The 19259-nt window shown below is 44.7% G+C and overlaps 1 protein-coding gene across 8 annotated transcripts in view; it reads left to right on the top strand.

Moving 5' to 3' along the window:
* The window catches only part of Ino80d (INO80 complex subunit D), a 77222-nt gene extending 59166 nt beyond the window's left edge, over positions 1-18056 (top strand). For all 8 annotated transcript variants that reach the window (XM_063237340.1, XM_063237339.1, XM_063237341.1 and 5 more), the window contains 4 exons: positions 248-381; positions 3634-3851; positions 4814-4971; positions 6901-18056. In XM_063237340.1, the coding sequence (XP_063093410.1) occupies positions 248-381; positions 3634-3851; positions 4814-4971; positions 6901-8042 (1652 nt within the window). In that variant the 3' untranslated portion in view covers positions 8043-18056. The remainder of the gene's footprint in view (positions 1-247; positions 382-3633; positions 3852-4813; positions 4972-6900) is intronic.
* The last annotated feature ends 1203 nt before the right edge of the window (positions 18057-19259 follow it).

Genomic DNA, 19259 nt, shown 5'->3' with positions numbered 1-19259 from the left:
GTTTATTACAATCCCCCCCCCACACACACACACACAAACCAAAAAATGCCAACTTGGCTGCTGTGCAAGTTTCAGGAGTTAGTCTGTTAAATAAGCTCCAGGCAGGGTCAGGCGCCCCTAGCCAGGCGAGCTCTTCCCACAGGCTCGCCAATGGCACCTCCTCTTGTGTGCAGCTGGGCTTAGAGACCTCACCACCCGGAAGGTGGGCGGGCCCTGCAAACCTTGCAGTTTCCTGAGCTTGGGCCAGACATCCTGCTGAGCCGCTCGCAGCAGCTCTTTTCCAGCTGCACCGCCAGGTTCGCTGACGGGCAGCAGTGTGCGGTGCCGGTCTTCGACATCACGCACCAAACGCCGCTGTGTGAGGAGCACGCCAAGAAGATGGTGAGCGCGTCCCCCTGCCAGGTGCCGGGTTCAGGTCCCCCAAAGTGGGGGGGCGCTCAGATGGAGAATGCCACCAGTAGTCACTGAGAGGAGACCGCTGGGGTCCCCGTGCCCCCTGCTCAGTCCTTCCTCTTCTGCACCACCCCAGTGGGCCCTCCACACTGGTCACCCTGTGTGGTGCCCGGGCCTCCCGGCTTTCTCTTAGTCAAAGTAACCATGAAAGATAATTAGTTTAGGACACCCAGGCGGCTGTGACAGCACACCTGGTAAAGGTGCTCCAAAAGAACCCCCAGAACAGCTTCAGAAAGTGTCAAGGACGAACCAGGCACAGGCTGCACACCTGTCATCCCAGCACTGGGGAAGCTGAGGCAGGAGGATCACCAGGAGTTCAAGGCCAGCCTGGGTTACCATCGCATAACAGAACCAAAAAGAAAGTGGCAAAAATGATAGCATGAATGTGTTTAAAGAGAGGGAGAATTACTTTGAGGGAATTTAATGGCAGTGTGTCTTTTACTGGAATCTTTCATTCACTGTATCTTTGCATTGTACTACAAAGCCCTCAATTTCTCTATAAATTTTTGCTTTTTTACTGTTTTGTGAATGTCACAGATATTTGATATAAATTTTGGCCACATGCCAGATCTGTCTATAATTTTGCTTTGTCCTATAATTATATTGCTTTAGCTAATTCAAAATAATTTGGAGGAAGGACAAGTTCGAATTAAGTATATGAATCAGTTAATGCCTGATTTGCAAGAGCATCTTACTGTGTAGTTCAGGATGATTTTGAATATGCTACGTAACCCAAGCTACCCTGGAACTCAGAGCAGTCCCCCTGCCTCAGCTTCCCAAGTGCCAAGAATATAAGCATGCAGTATCACACTTGGCTTGATTTATACGCCCTTTTCTGGCCTGAAGATGTAACTCCTTGGTAGACTGCTCTGCTAGCATGCACACAGCCCTGTGTTCATTCCAGAGGTTCAAAAAACAACAAAAATGTTCTCTGCCTCTGGTGTTCCTCCCGGTGGTCTACATGCGCCGTCCTTCTGTCTGTTCTTTGTCCTTGACCTACCTTTCAAGGCCTCATCTCCCGGGTAGCCACTAGTCTGTGTGTGTGTGGGGGGTCTTATTTACGGTAGGTTAGAGTCAGTGAGAGGGAGTGGGTATCCGCTGTACTCCACAAGGACCCTGGAATGAATAATACAGTGACTCTAGAGTGAACACGTGTGTGTAAATACTGGTGCACAGATGTGAGTACACACTGCCTTAATGTTAGTCACCCATACACTCACCCTGCGCTCCCCAGTGTTTCCCTGGGTCAGGTTGGATTATCATTGGTGTGCCTGGCTCTCTCTGCATCCTGCCTGTCCAAGCTCTTTCTCTGATCCCTTGGTGCGACTCCCAAGGTCATCTGATGTCTTTCTTTATCTGTTTTTCCTTCTCACCCCATCCCTGACCTGTTTCCCAGGGGAATCCCTCTGGAGCTAGTTTAACTCCTCCTCCCTGTCAGGGTTAGCTGGAAGACCAAAGGAGGTTCTTCTGTCCTCTGGTCTGCAGATCTCTGAGCTACAAAAACACAAATGGTGCACATTAGCGGGACAACGTCTGAGCTCTCAGTGCAGGGACACACTGTGGAATGCTTGTCAGCTTAAGCCTATCTCAAACAAGCATTGATCTTTTTTTACAGTAAAAACTTTAGAAATCCTTCTATTTTTGCTTTTTGTTGTTGTTTATGTTTCTTACTTTCTTTGTTCGGTTATATTTTGAGGCAAGGTCTCACTATGTAGTTCAGGCAGACCTTAAACTCACTATGTGGCCCAAACTGGCCTGGAACCTTTAGTGATCTCCGCTGCCTCAGTCTCCCTAGTGCTAGGATTGCAGATGTGCGCTGCCACACCCAGCACAGTTTTGTTTTGTTTTGTTTTGTTTTTTTTTAAAACTATTTACCAGTCCAATTATTTTAAAAACAAAAATTGCATAGTTTTTTTCCCTGTTGTTCATTTTGTAAGATAACAGGAAATGTAAAAATGGCAAGTTTATTAAATGTATTGAACTTTTGAAGATAATGGCACATTTTAAAACACTCATTATACCATGCAGGGCTATAGTCTCGACAGCACTATCTAGTCTCTTTCCGATTCTGTTTTGCATCCACCCTCTTCGAGTAACATGCTGCATCCTGTCATGCTGGCCTTTGTTTTTTTCTGTAGATGGGTAATTTCAGTAACATGTCTGCTCACTGCACGTGATGCTGAGAACATCACTGATGGCTGTCCTGGCTGGCATGTCACTATTCCGTGTTTTTCAACCATTTGGTCTCTTAACTCTAATCTGAATTGTAAATGACTTTTTGAACCCCTTTATTGCGAATAAATATCAAATGAGTTATACATTATTCGGTCCAGAAGGTTCATAAATGTTTTATAATATTTTTCCTTTATTTTATTTTATTTTATTTATTTTTGAGATAGGGCTTACTAAGTTGCGCAGGCTGGCCTTGAACTTGCAGTGACCCTTCCGCCTCAGCCTCCTGAGTGCTGAGATTACAGGTGTGCACTGCCTCACCTGGCCTGTCTCCTGGCTTTTTGATTACAGGATAATTTGTTAGATGTTACAAATCTGTCAACACCACTCATAGACTTCCAATAATCACTGTGCACTAGTAGAATTGTTTGGTTTCATTTCTTTCCGGTTCTATCATTTCTGTATTATGAATATTTGACAATAAAGTGATGTCCTTTCTGTCTTCCGTTTCGTGCCGCAGGGTCTTCTTCTCTGATAGGCTGCCATTTCTCCCTTTTCCAGCTTCTCCTTTGCAGACCTGCTGGCACTTCTTCCCTGTTCAGTCTCAGCGTCTGTTCTTGTTGTAGAGGAGTATCCCTGAGTTTTGGAGAAGTACAGGATCATAGCCAGTGTTCTTATGATAAACTTTTATATATTATAGCATAAAATTATCATCATTTTTCATAAGTAAACACAAATTAGTAAAAGAACACGGCCAGAATTTGTTATTAGATTTTACAAGAAACAGATTCCAAAGGTGAATATATGTCTTAAAGTAGGCAAAACACAGCCGCTCTGAGAGCCTCAGAGGCCCGTGGGGGTGTGTGGGGTACACTGGGTGATGTGAGGTCTGCGGACCCACCTTGGCGTCTGTGATCGCCCCCTGGACAGAGGTGGCACCGTGAGCACGGCAGGCGGGAGCGATCCTCCACTCCTCGGGGTCACAGAGCCTGTCCTGCTCGCCCACAGGATGATTTCCTGCGAGGAGACAGCTCCCGCAAGGTGCAGCACCAGCAGCCTCGGAAACCCAGGAAGAAAACCAAGCCTCCCGCACTTACCAAAAAACACAAGAAGAAGCGGCGGCGGGGCCCGCGCCGCCCGCAGAAGCCCATACCCCCCGCCGTGCCCCAGGGGAACCTCAGCATGCCCGCCAGCATCGTACTGCCAGTGGAGGCCGCCCCGCTCCGGTCAGTGTGCCCACTTAGTGCTTCCCACCTACCATGGGGTCTCAGGACCCTAAGCCTGGGGTTGTGTTGTAGGCTTGTGTACAGATGGGGTTTTTTCCTTTTTTGAGACAGTTTCACTGTGCAGTTCAGGCTGGCCTTGAGTCTTTGTGTAGCCCAGTCTGGCCTCAAACTCATGAAGCGTTCCTCCTGCCTCAGCCTCCCAAGTGGAGTGCTAGGATTACAGGCCTGCGGCACCATGCCCGGCCTTGTGTACACGTTTCCAACATTAAAACTTTGATTACAGCAAAGGGAACAGATGCCGAAGTTGAGAGTGTAATGGTGTGTGCTCTGGTTTTCCTGTTTTACAGTGGGTTCCATGTATTCTAAGGAGTATTTCGTAAGATGTATGACACATTATTAGCTTTATCAGCATTTTACCTGTTTATTTTTCTTAATTCTTTTTTTTTTTTTTTTCTTTTTGGTACTGGGGATTGAACTCACAAACTCACATTTGCCAGGCAGGCACTTATGCAGCTGGGCTAAATCCCCAGCCCCTTCTTTCTTTTTCTTTTCTTTTTTTTGGGGGGGGGGTACTGGAGATTGAACTCATGACCTTGTGCTTGCCAAGCGGGCACTTACAGCAGTGAGCTAAATCCTCGGTCCTGATTTCATTTTTTAAAGTTCTTTTGACCAGATTTGAAAAGTACTAACCTATGCCTGATAAATCAAATTGTGACTCATTCTCTTAAAGTGCAACTACCATCTCATGGATTGTCTTGTCTCAGTCCCTGAAATCCGTGACTGCCTTTGACCATGTCTGTGTTTTGTGCAATGTGGAGGAAATGTTGTCTGTCTCAGTGGTCCCTGCTGGTACTGAGTACACACCCCATAACTGACACCAGGCTCTTTTTGTGTTGAGTGAGCTCGACCTGGGGACATTGTGAGGAGGGCGATGTCCCAGGACCAACTACCTTGTCTTCCAGGAGCCCGTCCACCCCAGAGCTGAGTGCTGATGAGTTGCCGGAGGACATTGCCAATGAGATCAGCGACATTCCACACGACTTGGAATTGAACCAGGAGGACTTCTCTGACGTTCTGCCCAGGCTACCTGATGACCTACAGGATTTTGATTTTTTTGAAGGTATGGTCAATTTTGTTTTGGATTTTTTAAGAAAAAAAATATTTTTTTTTAAATCGGTACCGGGGATTGAACTCACAACTGCCTGCTTGCAAGGCAGGGGCTTATGTCGCTGAGCTAAACCTCCAGCCCCTAAAACACCTCATTCATGTCAATTTTTTTTTTTTTTATCGGTACTGGGGATCGAACTCCCGAACACGTGCTTGCAGGGCAGGCGCTTATGCTGCTGAGCTAAATCCCCAGCCCCTTGTTTTGCATTTTTTGAGACAAGGTTTCACTGTGTAGTCTAGGCTGGCCTTGAACTCACTTTGTAGCCCAGGCTGGCTTCAAATTTGCAGTCATCCTCCTGCCTCAGCTTCCTGAGTGCTGGAATTATAGGTATGACCCTCTACACCCAGCCTAATGGTCACTCTTTTGGCTAAAGAGTAAGTTTATAGGATGGGAAATATTTGGGGGCAGGAATCTGACACGTTCCTCCTTATATAACATGTTTTTCAGTGATTTAAAGTCTTCAGTGATTTGAAATGATTTTTAGCTTTGCAGAAGTGAAGACTGTGTACCTTGTTTAATCATATTATATACTTAGAGATTTATACTTGGATGGTGAGGTCTGCAACCTCATTTCTTTAAAATGAATAATTTTACTTATTAAAATAAGGACATTTAAACTATGTTTATTGTAGTTTTTTAGAAGTGTTTCCTAATTTTGCACAGTGTAGTGGTACATGCCTTAATCCTAACTCTTCAGGGGTGTAAGGTAGAGAATCCCCAATTTAAGGCCATTCTGGTCAGCTTAGCAAGACTCTGTCTGAAAATGAATCAGATAATAACAAAGGCTGGGCTTGTGGAGCAGTGGGATAGCGTGTGGATAGCGTGGGTTCAGGGCCCAGTAGTGGAGGGGAAGAGAGAAAGGGGCCTGTGCTAACTTTAATCCCCTCTTCGCCCTTCCGCTAAAGCATACTTTTCCTGAATAAAGTGTGCTTCATCCCAGTGGTTTTTATATTTTACACTTTTGGATTGGGGGGGCACTAAAAATTGGATATTTCTACATCGATTAATCAATAGATTTTTAAAATATTGAAACTAAAATCAAAGTGTGTTTGTGGGCTGCAAAACTGGGCAAGAATCAGAAGGATTAGCGAGCAAAGCAAAAGTGTTTTGAAAAGGAATCAGGCATGCGGTGAACGGAGTGCACAGTGCTGTGCCACGAAAGGCGAGCCTGAAGTTCTGGTTCTAGTTCCCCACTGCACTCCAGCCTGGAGGAAGAAGCCACAGCCCAGCAATGCACGCCTGGTCTACAGGGCTTTGCTTTCTCTTTTCATGACGTTGATGTAAGTTTAGATAAAACATGCCGCATGGTCATTATGGGTTTTAAATTGGTAATCCACAGGCATTCTAAGAAACTAATGAAAAGGCTTTTGTTTTACTTTCTTTCGGGCAGTACTGGAGCCCTATTTTGAGACAAGGTCTTGCCATGTTGCCTAGGCTCGTTTTGAACTTGGAATCATCCTGCCTTAGCCTCCTGAGTAGCTGAGATTACAGGCATGCACCACCATGCACCAGTTGATAAAATGCTTAAGAATACTATGAATGGGGCTGGGGATTCAGCTCAGTGGCATAAGCGCCTGCCTTGCAAGCAGGCAGTCATGAGTTTGATCCCTGGTACCGATAGAAAGGATAAAGACCAAAAAAAAAAAAGAATAATATGAATATACTGAAGGTGATTGTCTCAGTTTCGGGACAGTTGATGTTTTAGCTTTGTCCCTGTAAATTAGTATTTCATTTCTTCCTTCCAAGCCAATTCTCAGAACCGTTCCTTTTCCAGAGGGAGGCTCTTACAATGCATTGTTGCTTAAGTTAGTTGAAATTTAAGATTATCGTGCCATAGCCAGCCATGCGCTCTCCTGATTCTTGCTGCCTTTCCCAACTCAGGCAAGAATGGAGACCTGCTCCCGATGAGCGAGGAGGCTGAGGAGCTGGAGCGGGCCTTGCAGGCCGTCACGTCGCTCGAGTGCCTGAGCACCATCGGGGTCCTCTCCCACACGGACGCTGTGTCCATGCAGGAGCTGTCAGACAGGGGCATCGGAGTGTTTCCCGCGGGCACCGGAGCTGCGGGAATGCAGGCCTTGAGCCGAGATGCGAACACGGACCTGGGGGAGCTGCTGAATGGACGCATCGTGGTTCCCGATAACTTCTCCAGCCTGGAGCTGGATGAGAGCCTGCTCCGCTCCGCCACCCTGTCCACGCCCCCTGCGCCCCTGGCGGGGCAGCTCCAGGGCCCGTTCCCCGCCCCCGCCAGCGTCGGCCTTACTCCTGCCCCTCTCCTCAGCCAGGGTGCGCTCGGGGAGCAGCGAGCCTTCCCCGCGCCAGGCCCGTTCCCTGGTGTGCATGACGGCAGCCATGCCTCGCAGAGGCCCCATCCTGCCGCGCTGCTGAGCAAGGCGGATGACCTGATCACCTCACGACAGCAATACAGCAGTGACCAGCCCCGCTCCCCGCGCCCCGGAAGCCATTACGACGGCGAGCCCGTGCCGTCCCCCTACAGCGACCCACTGGGCTCGCCGCCCGCACACGCGGCCGCCTTCGCGGGGGACGGCGTGGCCGCTGCCTTCCCTGCGGAGATGCCACTCCTGGCGCAGCACCTGCTGCCCACACAGCTCGAGGCGCCGCTGGGCGGCGCGGCGAACCCCAGGCCGCACTGGGGCAGCCTCTCTGCCGCCGGCCTCAGTGAGCCCTCACCGTTCAGCAACCTGCTGGGCGCCGATGGGCATCTGCTGTCCACCGCTCTGTCCACGCCGCCCGCGACCTCGAGCACCGAGGCTGCGCAGCCCGCCTTCACCTCTGCCACGCCCAGCAGCGCGGGCCCGGGCCCGGGCTTCCCCGCTGCTGCCGAACTGCTGGCCTCTGCCTCGCCCAAGCAGCAGCTGCCGCAGTTCAGCGCAGCCTTCGGCCACCAGCTGAGCGCGCACAGCGGCATCCCCAAGGACCTGCAGCCCAGCCACAGCTCCACTGCGCCGCCCACGGGCCTGGCGGTGACGGGCAGCGCCGCCGCGCCCTTCCCCTCTCCGCGCTGAGCCGGCGGCGCCGGGCTTCTTGGTCCCTCCTCAGCGCCCGCTCTGCCCTTCCCGACAGCCAGCTCCCGAGGTGCAGGCGGCCCAGCCGCCGCCCGCCCGTGTCCCCACGCCCCGCGCTCGGCACTGGTGCTCCTTCCCGGCTGCTCGGCCCGGTGACTGGAGACGAGTAAGCAAGGGCGCAGCCAAGGGGCCCGACAGCCAGCGGAAGATACCTCAGATCCCCAGTGCCCTTGCCAGTGCCCAGGTCCAGGCAGAGCGGCCGTGCCGGGCGGGAGTGTGGAGAGCAGAGGCGACCAGGCCCTGGCTGCCCGCCCACCCGCGATCGCAGTCTTGGTCACCTGCGCCTGCGCCCGCCTGCGAGTGCGCGCCCGTGCCGTGTTCCGTGCAGTGCAGGAAGTAGCTGTCCCGTTGTTTGTTACTTGTTTGTTTTGCAACCTCCTGTAATGGGTAGAAGGCTCTTTTTTTCCTTTCTTCCGTCTCACACCCTGGTAATGTTGCTCCTCCTGGCCCACTGAGCTGATTAAAATTTACTGAACGAAGAGGTGGGTGGCCCGGTCGCGTGAACAGCACAACCTTTCTCTGCGAAGAGTCGGTCCACGAGGCAGCGGGGCGCAGGAAGCGGAGGTCGTGTCAGCAGCGGGTGTCACAGGGAGGTGGCCCGGGGTGGTCCATTTGGCCTTTCCAGGTTTGCCTTTAAGTTCCCCCGCCCCTGTGGAGCACATTCGCTAGATGTCATGGAGGGAATTTCTTTGCTGTGAAGAGGCAGAATAGGTGAGGTAGATTTGAAAGATGAAATCTGTGAACTCCTTGGTCCATCTTTTGCTTTTGAATTTTTCATGTTTACAGTAGTAATTCTTTGGTAAGATTTGTAAAATGTCGAAGATGCTTGTAGAATCAGTGTACCAGTTGTGAAGTGATGTGTAATATCTGAAGGATAACACACTTTAAAGTTTGTTTCAAAGCAGAATGTGGAAATTAGACAAATCATACCAGTATTTGGTACTTTTAAAATAATTTAAGTACTTAAGTTTAAGTAAATTTGGAAGTAGGTTGGGGAAATCCTTTTAAAGTGTCAGAATTTTAGGATTAAAAGTCACATTGGGTAGTTTAGTACGTCGGTAACTATGAAATGAATATGTGACGGATGATTCCCCCTGCCCCCCGTCCCCCAGAAGGGTGGAGCTAGATTTTAAAGGCATCTTTACTTTTGCTGTGAAGGTTCATTGTCCCTCAGTACCACTGGCAGTTTATACCAGAGTCCAGTCGGATTTACACATGCATATTCTAAAAGATAAGTAAAGCTTATGTTTAATGATGTGGTACAACAATCCATTGGTCAGGGAGCATTGCATCTTCCTTCTTTACTAACAGGTAAAAATCTGATGTGTTTTCCTACTTCCTATATGTGTGTTCATGCCGTGCTAGTTCAAACCAGACCCTTGTTTTGAAAGCTTTCCTTTCTCCGCTTTTTAGGAGAATGATGCTGATGAGGAGGCAATCTGCAGCTACCACGTGCCTGAGCTTATGGGGGAAAAGTCACATGCCTGTGTGAACACATGATAGGCCCTGTTTTGTATTTATTGAAGTTTTTTTGGGGGGCCAAAAATATGTTTATAATATATTTACTTTTTTTTTTTTAAAGAATCATGTTTATTGATTGGAAGATTTATTTTTAATAGCTTTTGTCTTTTTTGCAGATTGAGAAATTTCTAAATTATAAATTATGTCACAAAGCAAAATTATATTTGGTATCACCGTAAATTTCTATTCTGAGCGGTGAGAGCAGATAATTTGAATAATTCTCACCTATGTCGGTAAACTTTTTTACTTTAGTGCACTGTAATGAACTGATGAGTAGTTACCTCCGCTCAAAAGTGTCATTTAGTTTGCTAAGCTGTTTTCATATCCCATTAGAACCATCACCCACTGGCTGAGTTGCTGGTGGTTTGGTCTGTTCTCTGTTGTGTACTAATCAGCCGCACAGCACGTGGACTTCCTCGTCTGTCTTTTGGCAGTGAAGAAGTCGCGGTAGTTGATTTGAACTTTTTCTGGCTTTTTGTTCCTTGTGCTAGTTGCTTAAAATTCTTCAGCTGTCAGAACTGAGTTCATAGTAAGTTGCACCTGATTTGTTCGCAGTGTTCTGTGTTATGTGCATTTAAAAGCCCTTGTCTGCTTTCTAGGAAGGAGGTGTGGAAGGATCGGGGATGTTGCCAGTTACAGCTTCACACCAAAAACGTTCAGTGCAGTCACTCTGTGGAGATGGCCCTAATGCAGGCAAGGGCACTCCCAGAAAGCACCAGAGTAGGGTTGAGTAATTAACAGAAATAGTTTTCCTCTTTTCACCTACTTCCAGATAAATACCCAAGCTTTCACTCCGCTTTGCTGTTTCTGTGAGTCCCTTGTTAGAAGAGAGAAGACCATCTAAAAGCCCAGAGATGTCTGTTGTGTTTTTCTGTTACGAACTGGAGCAGTTCTAACCTGTTAGTGGGAGGTTTGCTGTAGGAACACCAAGAATGAAGTACCTTTCACTCCAAAATTATAGAAATTGATGTCTTTTGACGTAGCACTTCTGTGATCAGAAGCCAGTACTGGAATGAAAAACATCTTCTGACAGTTTGTAATTAGGTAGAAAGCAGCTCTTACTCTAGTGTGTAACACACAGGAATAGTGGCAAAGGGAGTTCACTGTTTCCGCAGTGCTTGGGACCATTCACAAAGGCCAGTTAGATTTGTACATACTGTGACTTACTATTCAGCGTTGCTGCCGTTCATGGACGCATTCTGTTCTCTGAGGACCTGTCATTACTCACTGACTGTGATTTCCAGCATCTGATGACAAGGCAGGCTTTCTCTCCTTCAACCATCAGTATCATTTTAATAAAAGCACACAAGGCACTGTCTTTTCCTGTGTCAAAACAGCTTAGCAGTTATCGAGTCTGGGTAGTTAGTAGCTAGTAAACACTTCAGGATAGTAAATAGCAATTATATTTAACCCACCCAAGTTACAGACTATGCAATGGGAAAAATTTTCTACTTCTAGTCGCACAGCTTACACAGCAAAAGGATTATTTTCTCTGAAAGACCTAACTGTGCGATATACCTGCTTGATAAGTGACCCCTGAGCAGTCACACATCGGCAGGCAGTGTGGTGTTGCCTGTCCCTGTCTGAGAAGATATAACTGAATGAGAAGCAGGTAGTCAGAATGGAGAGCAAGTCGGAAAGTGATTAAGTTTTATTTTTGTTAAAATTAGGCCTTCTCACCTTTTGTGATTTAAGGCTAAAGAGACCTAAGACTTTATTTTTGCCAAATGACTGTTTATAAGATGCACTTCAGATTCATCTCTGCACCGAAGGTCAGCTCTTTCTCTGTGACTGACACTACCGCTTCCCCTGGCCAGTGAGCGGTCCTCCCTGGTTCCCCGCCCCAGTCCCCCCCTCGGCGTGCCACCCACGTGCCCCGCGCCCTGCCCTGCCCTTTGCTTTCACAGGGAAGGAGTTGGGTCTCAGAGGACCTGTAGCTCAGATTGTTGGTAACTCGCGTGAGAATTCGGGTCTGCAGCGGCTCTCTGCGACTGCCCGCTCACCGGTCCCAGCCTGCAGCCCTTCTCATGCCTTGCCTTGCTGCTGGGGTGCTGGGAGTGTTGTGGGCCTGGGTGCAGTGCCTCCCACGGCAGCTCTGCTCTGCTCCAGCATGGCCGAAAGCTTGTGCATCGGTACCGCAGAAACCTGAGTATTAACACTAAAGTCATTATTTAATAGGTTTGAAGTTCATTAAAATTATTTTGGGTGTGTACTTGTCAGTTACTTCATCCTTCCTTTTAAGATTCTACTAAATTCTGTTATTCTGGTACACGTTGAACAGTCTAATAGAATCATCTACTAAATGGTCAACAAGACTTCAGTTTAGTAAGGCAGTTCAGAGGATTCCTTGAAGGAAAGTCTATCACACCCAACGATCTCCATTTGTCACCCTCCTTTACCAGTACTTGATTGTTTTAAGGACTTTTTCCCTAATAAAACATGTATTTTCTTGGTTACCTATCTATCGGTCTACATGTAATGATGAATATCTGTAATTGAAAATAACCAGATCTTCATTGGCATTCCTTAGCAAAGTAAAACAGTGAAATGATTTCTTGATATCTTGGCCTTTGTAAACTTTCCTGTGTCATATTCTAAAGGGAACCAAAATCAGGTTTAGTAGATTAAAGCAGTATTTTAAATCCTGTCTTTCAAAAGATTTGAAATAAAATGTAAGTGAAGAACATATACACATACTGGCTACTACCCCTTTTCCCCTGGCACAAGAGTTGGGAAGCATGAATACATTCGTGTCTTCTGCTAGCAGTTGTCAACAGTGCTACAACCGTGGGTCAGACTTAGGGAGCCTCTTCCTTTTTGCTCCAGCCCTTATTTTCTGTGAGCTCTTCTCCCCCCTCCCCCTCCTAAGCTTCCCCCCTCCCCTCCTCCTTTCCCCTCCCCTCCGCTCCCCCCTCACCCCTCGCTGTCTTTCTCTTACCTCTCTGCACTGTGACACAGCTAATCCAAGGCGATGGGGCATTTCTGAAAGAGTACATTTGGTGTGATTTCCTTTACCTTGTGTTCCCTAATCGGAAGTATTTGGGGAGTCGAAGAGCAGAGGTTGGGGGACCTAACATTGATTCTGAAAACAGCCTGGTGAGAAGAGGGGTCTGCTGGGGGGTTCCCTCCCCCTCCTGCCTGGCCCGAGGACGAGCGCCCGTGCTCTTGGGCACAGAAGTAGAACCCTCTTCTTTCACTTGTTTTTCGTTGTTTCTGTTCATTTGTTCAAGTCGGGGACCACCGAAGTAAGCTCTCTCTGCACCCAGAGGTCCCCAAGGGCAGCAGGGCTGTCGCCACAAGGGCGGCTCTGTGCACCAACACTGCTTGTCCTGGGGTGTGGACTGCTTCAGCCTGCAGCGGCCCCAGCCCGCATCCTTCCGGTATGGCTGAGCGCTACCTGGATGGGACATGTGACACTTGGTGACATTGTTTTCATTTGTTTGGAAGGGTTGAATCAGTTCCTCTCAACAGTGATAGTTCTTCTCACTGTCTAGTATCGAGTATGTCTCAGGGATTCCTTGCGGAAATTAGGGCAGTTTTTAAAATAAAATTTAAAAAAATACTTTTGAAACTAAAGGTGACTCATCATTGAAGAGAGCGCAAGAAAGAAAACATTTGGTTTCATAGCCCGCGGTGTCTGCCTAGGACTCCTTCCTTGCTGCTTCGGCTCTCATCTCAGCTCCAGCATCTGTAGACTCCTTTCTTCCCATCATGCACAGCTTTAAAACTTTTTATTTAAAACTTTCCTGCCCCAATGAGCTTTCAGAATACTTATTGTAGATTTTAAGAGAAAAGGTATATTAATTTATGCTATTAACATCACCTCATAAATTATAAGTTTTATACTAAAGCTGTATTGAGTGTAATGAATTATGTTGCTATGTGTTTAATAGCTAAAATTATATATGAGCTTTTTTTTTTTGACATAACAAACTAGTGAAGCACCTTTTTACACTGGATCTCTGCCGTGTCAGGGTGTACGCTATCCTTTGCTACCTTGCAGATATATAAACAAAAGGGTATCCTGGGGCCTCCAAACGTAGAATACCTTTAGACCATTTATTATTGTGGATAGGACTGTTGAAAATCACGTTCTTTAGTGAATGATCTGTGGTTTACACGTAAAATGGCTAGAAGCTTAGTTACAGGGTAAATAGAAGTACATAGATCAAGTAAAACTCCAACTACTGTAGCTGGAAGTTATAAACAAGTTTTAAGACCTCTTTTATTTCCTATGGATTTGTTCTTTAATTTATAGTTTATTCTGTAAGTTGGGAAGTAAAAATAGAGAAAATAATAGCTGTTTTCAGTGTCTTATTCAGGAAATTTTTTTATCCCTCCTCACTAAGGAATTCCCACTGTGACTTTAAGTTTCTTATGTGCATGTTTATGTCTTTTTTACACACGCAAAACTATACTTTGGGGGCACACGTATGAGAGAGGTGAATGTGTAGTTGTGTAAAGACACAGGAAGGTAACCGGATGTACTGTAGAACTGTGGTTCATGTAGCCAAGGGTGTGAGAGTTTCTGTCTTGTGTCTGTTGTATAAATACACCGAATTCTTTAAGCTGTTGTGTTAAAAGGCTAGCTCTGATATCACATGCATTTTATTTTCACCTTTAAGTGAACTTAGGTTTTCAAAGTGACGTGAAAACCAGCAGATTCCAGGACCAACCTCTCACTTTGGAACGTAGAAAGCAGAAGAGGGCAAGACAGACAGGAGCTGTGTTTACCGGGATCGTGGGACCAGGGATCTGTTGAGCTTTCTTAATGTTAATAATAGATTTTGTTTCCAAATTTAAGATATTATTGATTTTCTTTTCTTGGTGAAGTTAAGGAAAATTATGGGCCTTTATGAATTATTTAAAGGGGCTGCTTTGTTTAGGGAGTTGGTGGAATCAGTTCACCACACATATTTCACAAGTAGGATGATTTCAGCGGTTTCCAAAACACTTTTAAACCTTTTATTCAGCTGTGCCCTTAGTGATGAAGCTAGAGTGCTCCTGGGCTCATCTTTTGGAAAAATTGGGCAACCCTTGACTTTGATTGATTCATGTGGAAATTTTTTTAAAAATACATTTCTACATTTTGAGTTTTAAGTTATTATTTTGCTATACATTCTGTATTGGCATATCTTGTGGTATAAAATATTCAGAACTAGAATTAAGTACTCTAGTCACATTTTTAGTATTTAAAAAATTTTCCTGTACTCGGAAGTATTTCACAATGACTTGTGATGATACATCTGAGTTTATAGTTTGAGGCCTCCTTCATCTTAGGAGACCTAGGAAAGCCTTCTGTGTTCTTCCTCACATTTGCATTTAGCATCTCTGTTTCATTCATTCTTGCTTTTGGACGTTAAGAAATCTGCATATTCCTTGTACATATGCATGCAAATGAAAGAAGGGAGTTTGTATTGGTGCCATTTCTCCCTTCAGTTGCTGGCTAGTGGGATTTGTTACAGTAAATTCCCTTTGATTGCAGGGTGGAAACAGACCCTTTTGTGTATATCTGTACAGAGATGTGTATACGGGATGTGGTGGCACTTTGCTGAATGTGAACTTGCCTTGTCATTGGAAAGATTGAAAAGTATTACATTTATTTATACATTTGTATAAATCTATATATACACGTATGTATATGTGTGTGTATAGATAAAGCTATATACATAAGTTTCCCTAAAAATGTGTGTGTATAATAGGTAAACAGCCTTCTGTCCATGAAAAATTCTGGGTTACTTTGTGAGCCTGCAGAGGCGGTGGTCTGCAGCGTCAGAGCATCCTGAGTGGATGCCCTTTAGATCGCAGTCTTCTTCGTGGCTGTCATGAAAGCAAACCTGGTCTACCTGTTCCTTCTCGCAGGGCCCCGCTCTTCACTAGCTTCTAGTTAATCTCTCATCACTTCGGGGAGCATGTCACTAATGACTGTGTTTCCCCTCCTTGACTTTAACTTTTCTAGCTAGGAGCCTTTGGTTTAAACATATTTCACAGGCTTCTAAACTGTTTCTTTTAAAGATCTTTGTCTCTGAACTTTTCTGAAAAGGTACAACTTGTAGAAAGATTTTCTGTGGTAATCTTAATGATTGGGCAGTAGTATTCATCTCAGAAACAAACTCAGAGCCAATACTCAAACCAAACTAATTTTGAAAGTTTTTGCGTAGATCATTTTGGGGATATTTTACTTGGAAAAAAAAAAAAAAACCTCTTAGGATTTTATGACTAATATTACTGAGCGTTAGGTTTTTTATACACTTGTCACTGAATTGCCATTTAAGGAATTTGCTTTACTTTCAGTATAATCTAAAATTTGCCTTGTAGTGGAAGCATCCCAAGTCCCATCTCAGCCTCTTGAGTTCTGTGACTGCTTTGATGATGAAACCTTTAATGGATTCTCGTGTCATGAATTCTGCTGTTTCCTTTCGCTTTTTCCTTGCAGTTGTGACCTTGTTTTGTCTTTGCTGAAGCTCTAGAAAACTCGAATCCCTATATATTGTGCCTTTAAAGCCCTCTGCACACACACGTGTATATACATGTTGGCACATGTGTACATGTGCTGTGATGTCACTCTCACAGTATATCTCTTGTAGGTATGTGGGAGTGCACATGGATATATTCAAAGGCAGTGAGATGTTGCGCTCTGGATATATATGTATATAAACAATGTGGATAGAACTGTATATACACATGTACATGTATGAGTTTTAAATGGCATTTAGCCAAATGCTGCCCCCACTGGAATATCGCCACCACCCTGGTGATTGTATGTAATGATTTAAAGGACATTGTCAAAAATTATTTAACAACATTTAGAAGTCTCATCCAAACATCCACAATTATTTATTTATCTCTCTTTTCCTTTTATTATGTTTCTTTAACTGAAAGGGAGACTGTCATTTTTTAAAATGCCACCTGTCCAGGGAGAGACAAGATTTACCTGAAGAACTTGGTGCATTTTCTCTCTCTGAAATGGAAATGTACCACGGCCCAGCCTGTTTATTTATTAAGTGATCCTAATATTTCCATTAGCATGTGTAATCCACCATGTCCTACATCAACTGAATTCACCAATTTGCCTCTTCCTTTCATTAATAAATAATGATCAGTGAGACCATTTTGCCTGGGGGTAAGTTAACTACTCTCTCGCTGCAGGGAAATATATCACCTAATTGTTATTCTGCCTTGTTCAGAATTCAACTTTGAAGGAAGACAGCTCTTTCCTGAAGCTGTCTTACGCACATTTTTGCATTTATTTGGTTAAAAGTCCTCCTGATCCTTTCTTCTTGACTCTTTAAGTTGCATGTGCTTGAGTAGACTTAATTCTTATTCCCCACAGCTTCAGGTGTTTTTCATTTGTGTTTCAGTTTGGCACACTGAATGCAAGAGTGTTCAGACCATACTGTTAAATACGACTTCATTGTGATGAGTTGCCAGCAGATTACATCTCCAGGACTTGCAGAGAGGGAACGGCAGCTGGACAGTCCTAGGTAGTGCGATGCTGGGGGCCGCGGCGTGTGGTGTGAGGGTACCCCTGAAGATCATGATGGAGCATTTGGGGGTTGAATGACTTCAGAGTGGCTTAGCTGGAACTTGATATCAGAAGCAGCCTTTAACAACAACAACAAAAAGCCTCCTGGCAGGTGTGTGGTATTCACTAGGGCAGTGAAGTGTAAGTCGAAACCAAGTTGCAGTGGGAAATCAAAGGTGAGGTAGCTTATTTGAAATCGATAAAGGACAGGTTGGACAGTTTTAAAATCTCTTCTGACACAGTAAACTGCACGGTAGCAAGGAGTAGCATCTCTCAAAGCCCCTTCTCAGTGTTGCTCATTCACCTTGGCACACAAGTATGTTTAATATGCCATACATTAAAAATACGGAGAAAACAAAAAAGCTGCTTAAAGGGAATTTACAAACCAAGAACCTTCTCCTCGATGTTAGCAGTAGCTGCAAGCTTAGCTAAATGCACAAAAAATAGAAGCCACTTTTTTTCTTTTTTAAATATTTGGTCTGCACAGAAAGCAAAAGAGGAGATGGGCAGCCTCTTTGAGGAGCCCCATCTCTGATGAAAAGCTGCATCATGGCAATGGATGTGTCGCTGGTGGAGAAGACTGCGGATGGTGGGCTTTGGGTTTGTAATTTCCCTTTAAACAAGAAGAGAGGCTCACATTTTCCATATATATCTCAATGAATGTACTGTATTACTGTTTTAAAATTTGATGAAATAATAATGGATTGGTCTCCTTTTGTTATCTGGTCCTTGTTTAATTTGTTTAAGGGTTTTTGTATACAAAAGTTTACATTTTTATGTATATTTTTCTTGTGTAAAAACTGATGTAATATGTGTATAAAACTGTATGTATTATCTGTATATAGTGTGACAAAATGATTTTTCTTTCTTTCTTTTGGATGTATTAATAAATCTTGCTGTGAAGTATATTGCTTTTAGCATTATTTCCTTTGCCTGGATACTGATGGCAGCTCATGATTCAGGGTAGTTACTTTTCTGCTTTGTTATTTATATGTGGATTTGTTCTTTTTTAAAACAGGATCTCATTATGAAGCTCAATTTAGTGGCAATCCACCTGCCTGTCTCCCTTTGGGACTGAATTTTTTAATTTTTATTTTAAAGGGGGTAAAACTAAACACAACAAAACAGAAAAAAATAGGACATAAGAAAGCAATGTAAGAGATATAAATTTCAAAGCTAGACCTGAGGTCTTTACTGTCTATCATGTTGTCTCTTGTTTTCTTCCAAATAGCTGTCCACGTCTTCACATAAAGAACAGAGAATTCAACAAAACAACATAGTATAGAACTGATCCAAACTGAATGAGAAAGGCATTTCAGGTCTTCAGAACCAGACAATGGGAAAGTCACTAATGGCTTTCATTGAGTCTCTGGTTCTCAAAATAGCTGTCCACACCCTCATGTATACTGAAGTTCAACAAAACAAAACAGGCTGCGGGGAGGGTTGCTTGGTTTTCTGGTGCTCCAGGTCCCAGCATGGCCTAGGTTTTGGGACTGAATTATATAATTTTTAATAGATGAGTACTTCTTTCTCTTACTTTTTGTTGCTAAGAGACCCTTTTAGTGTAAACTGCTTTGTAGTACATAAAAACTATGACAAAATTACCAAAGTTAATAATCACCTGCTCACACTCCCTTTACAGAGAGCAGAGATTTGGATTTGCTTTCCTTAATCTCTAATCCAGGCATGTTTCAGATACACTTTAAAATTGTACCTTTGCTTCACTAAAAGAAAGCAACATTTTGAGATGAAGCTGATGCCCACAGTACTTATCAGATGAACAACACTAATAGAATTTCATCTGTTTTGGGGCTGCTGAGGTTAAACTATGGAGAATTATGTTCAAAAGTGATCTGTCCTTTGATTAGGTAATAGTTGATTCTTTAACTCCTATTTCTTACTTAAGGAAGCATGTTTTATAAATCTCTGCAAGCCTTTGAGGTTAATGCTCAAAGCACATGCAATTTAAGAGTTAAGAATAAAGGCTCAGGAGGACTTTTAACTAAGTAAATGCAAAATGTGTGTGAGAGCTTCAGGTTATGTCCTTGATTTGAATTTTAGAAAATAAGAACTGCAGAAGACGACTCGGTGTAATGCTGAGTTGAGGTGAA

The sequence above is a fragment of the Cavia porcellus genome, unplaced genomic scaffold (genome assembly GCF_034190915.1).
Source record: "Cavia porcellus strain 051 isolate PalLab524CR breed Dunkin Hartley unplaced genomic scaffold, mCavPor4.1 scaffold_26, whole genome shotgun sequence".
Lineage (NCBI taxonomy): Eukaryota > Metazoa > Chordata > Mammalia > Rodentia > Caviidae > Cavia > Cavia porcellus.
The sequence above is the reverse complement of the archived record's forward strand: the minus strand, read 5'-3'. Positions and strand labels throughout refer to the sequence as shown.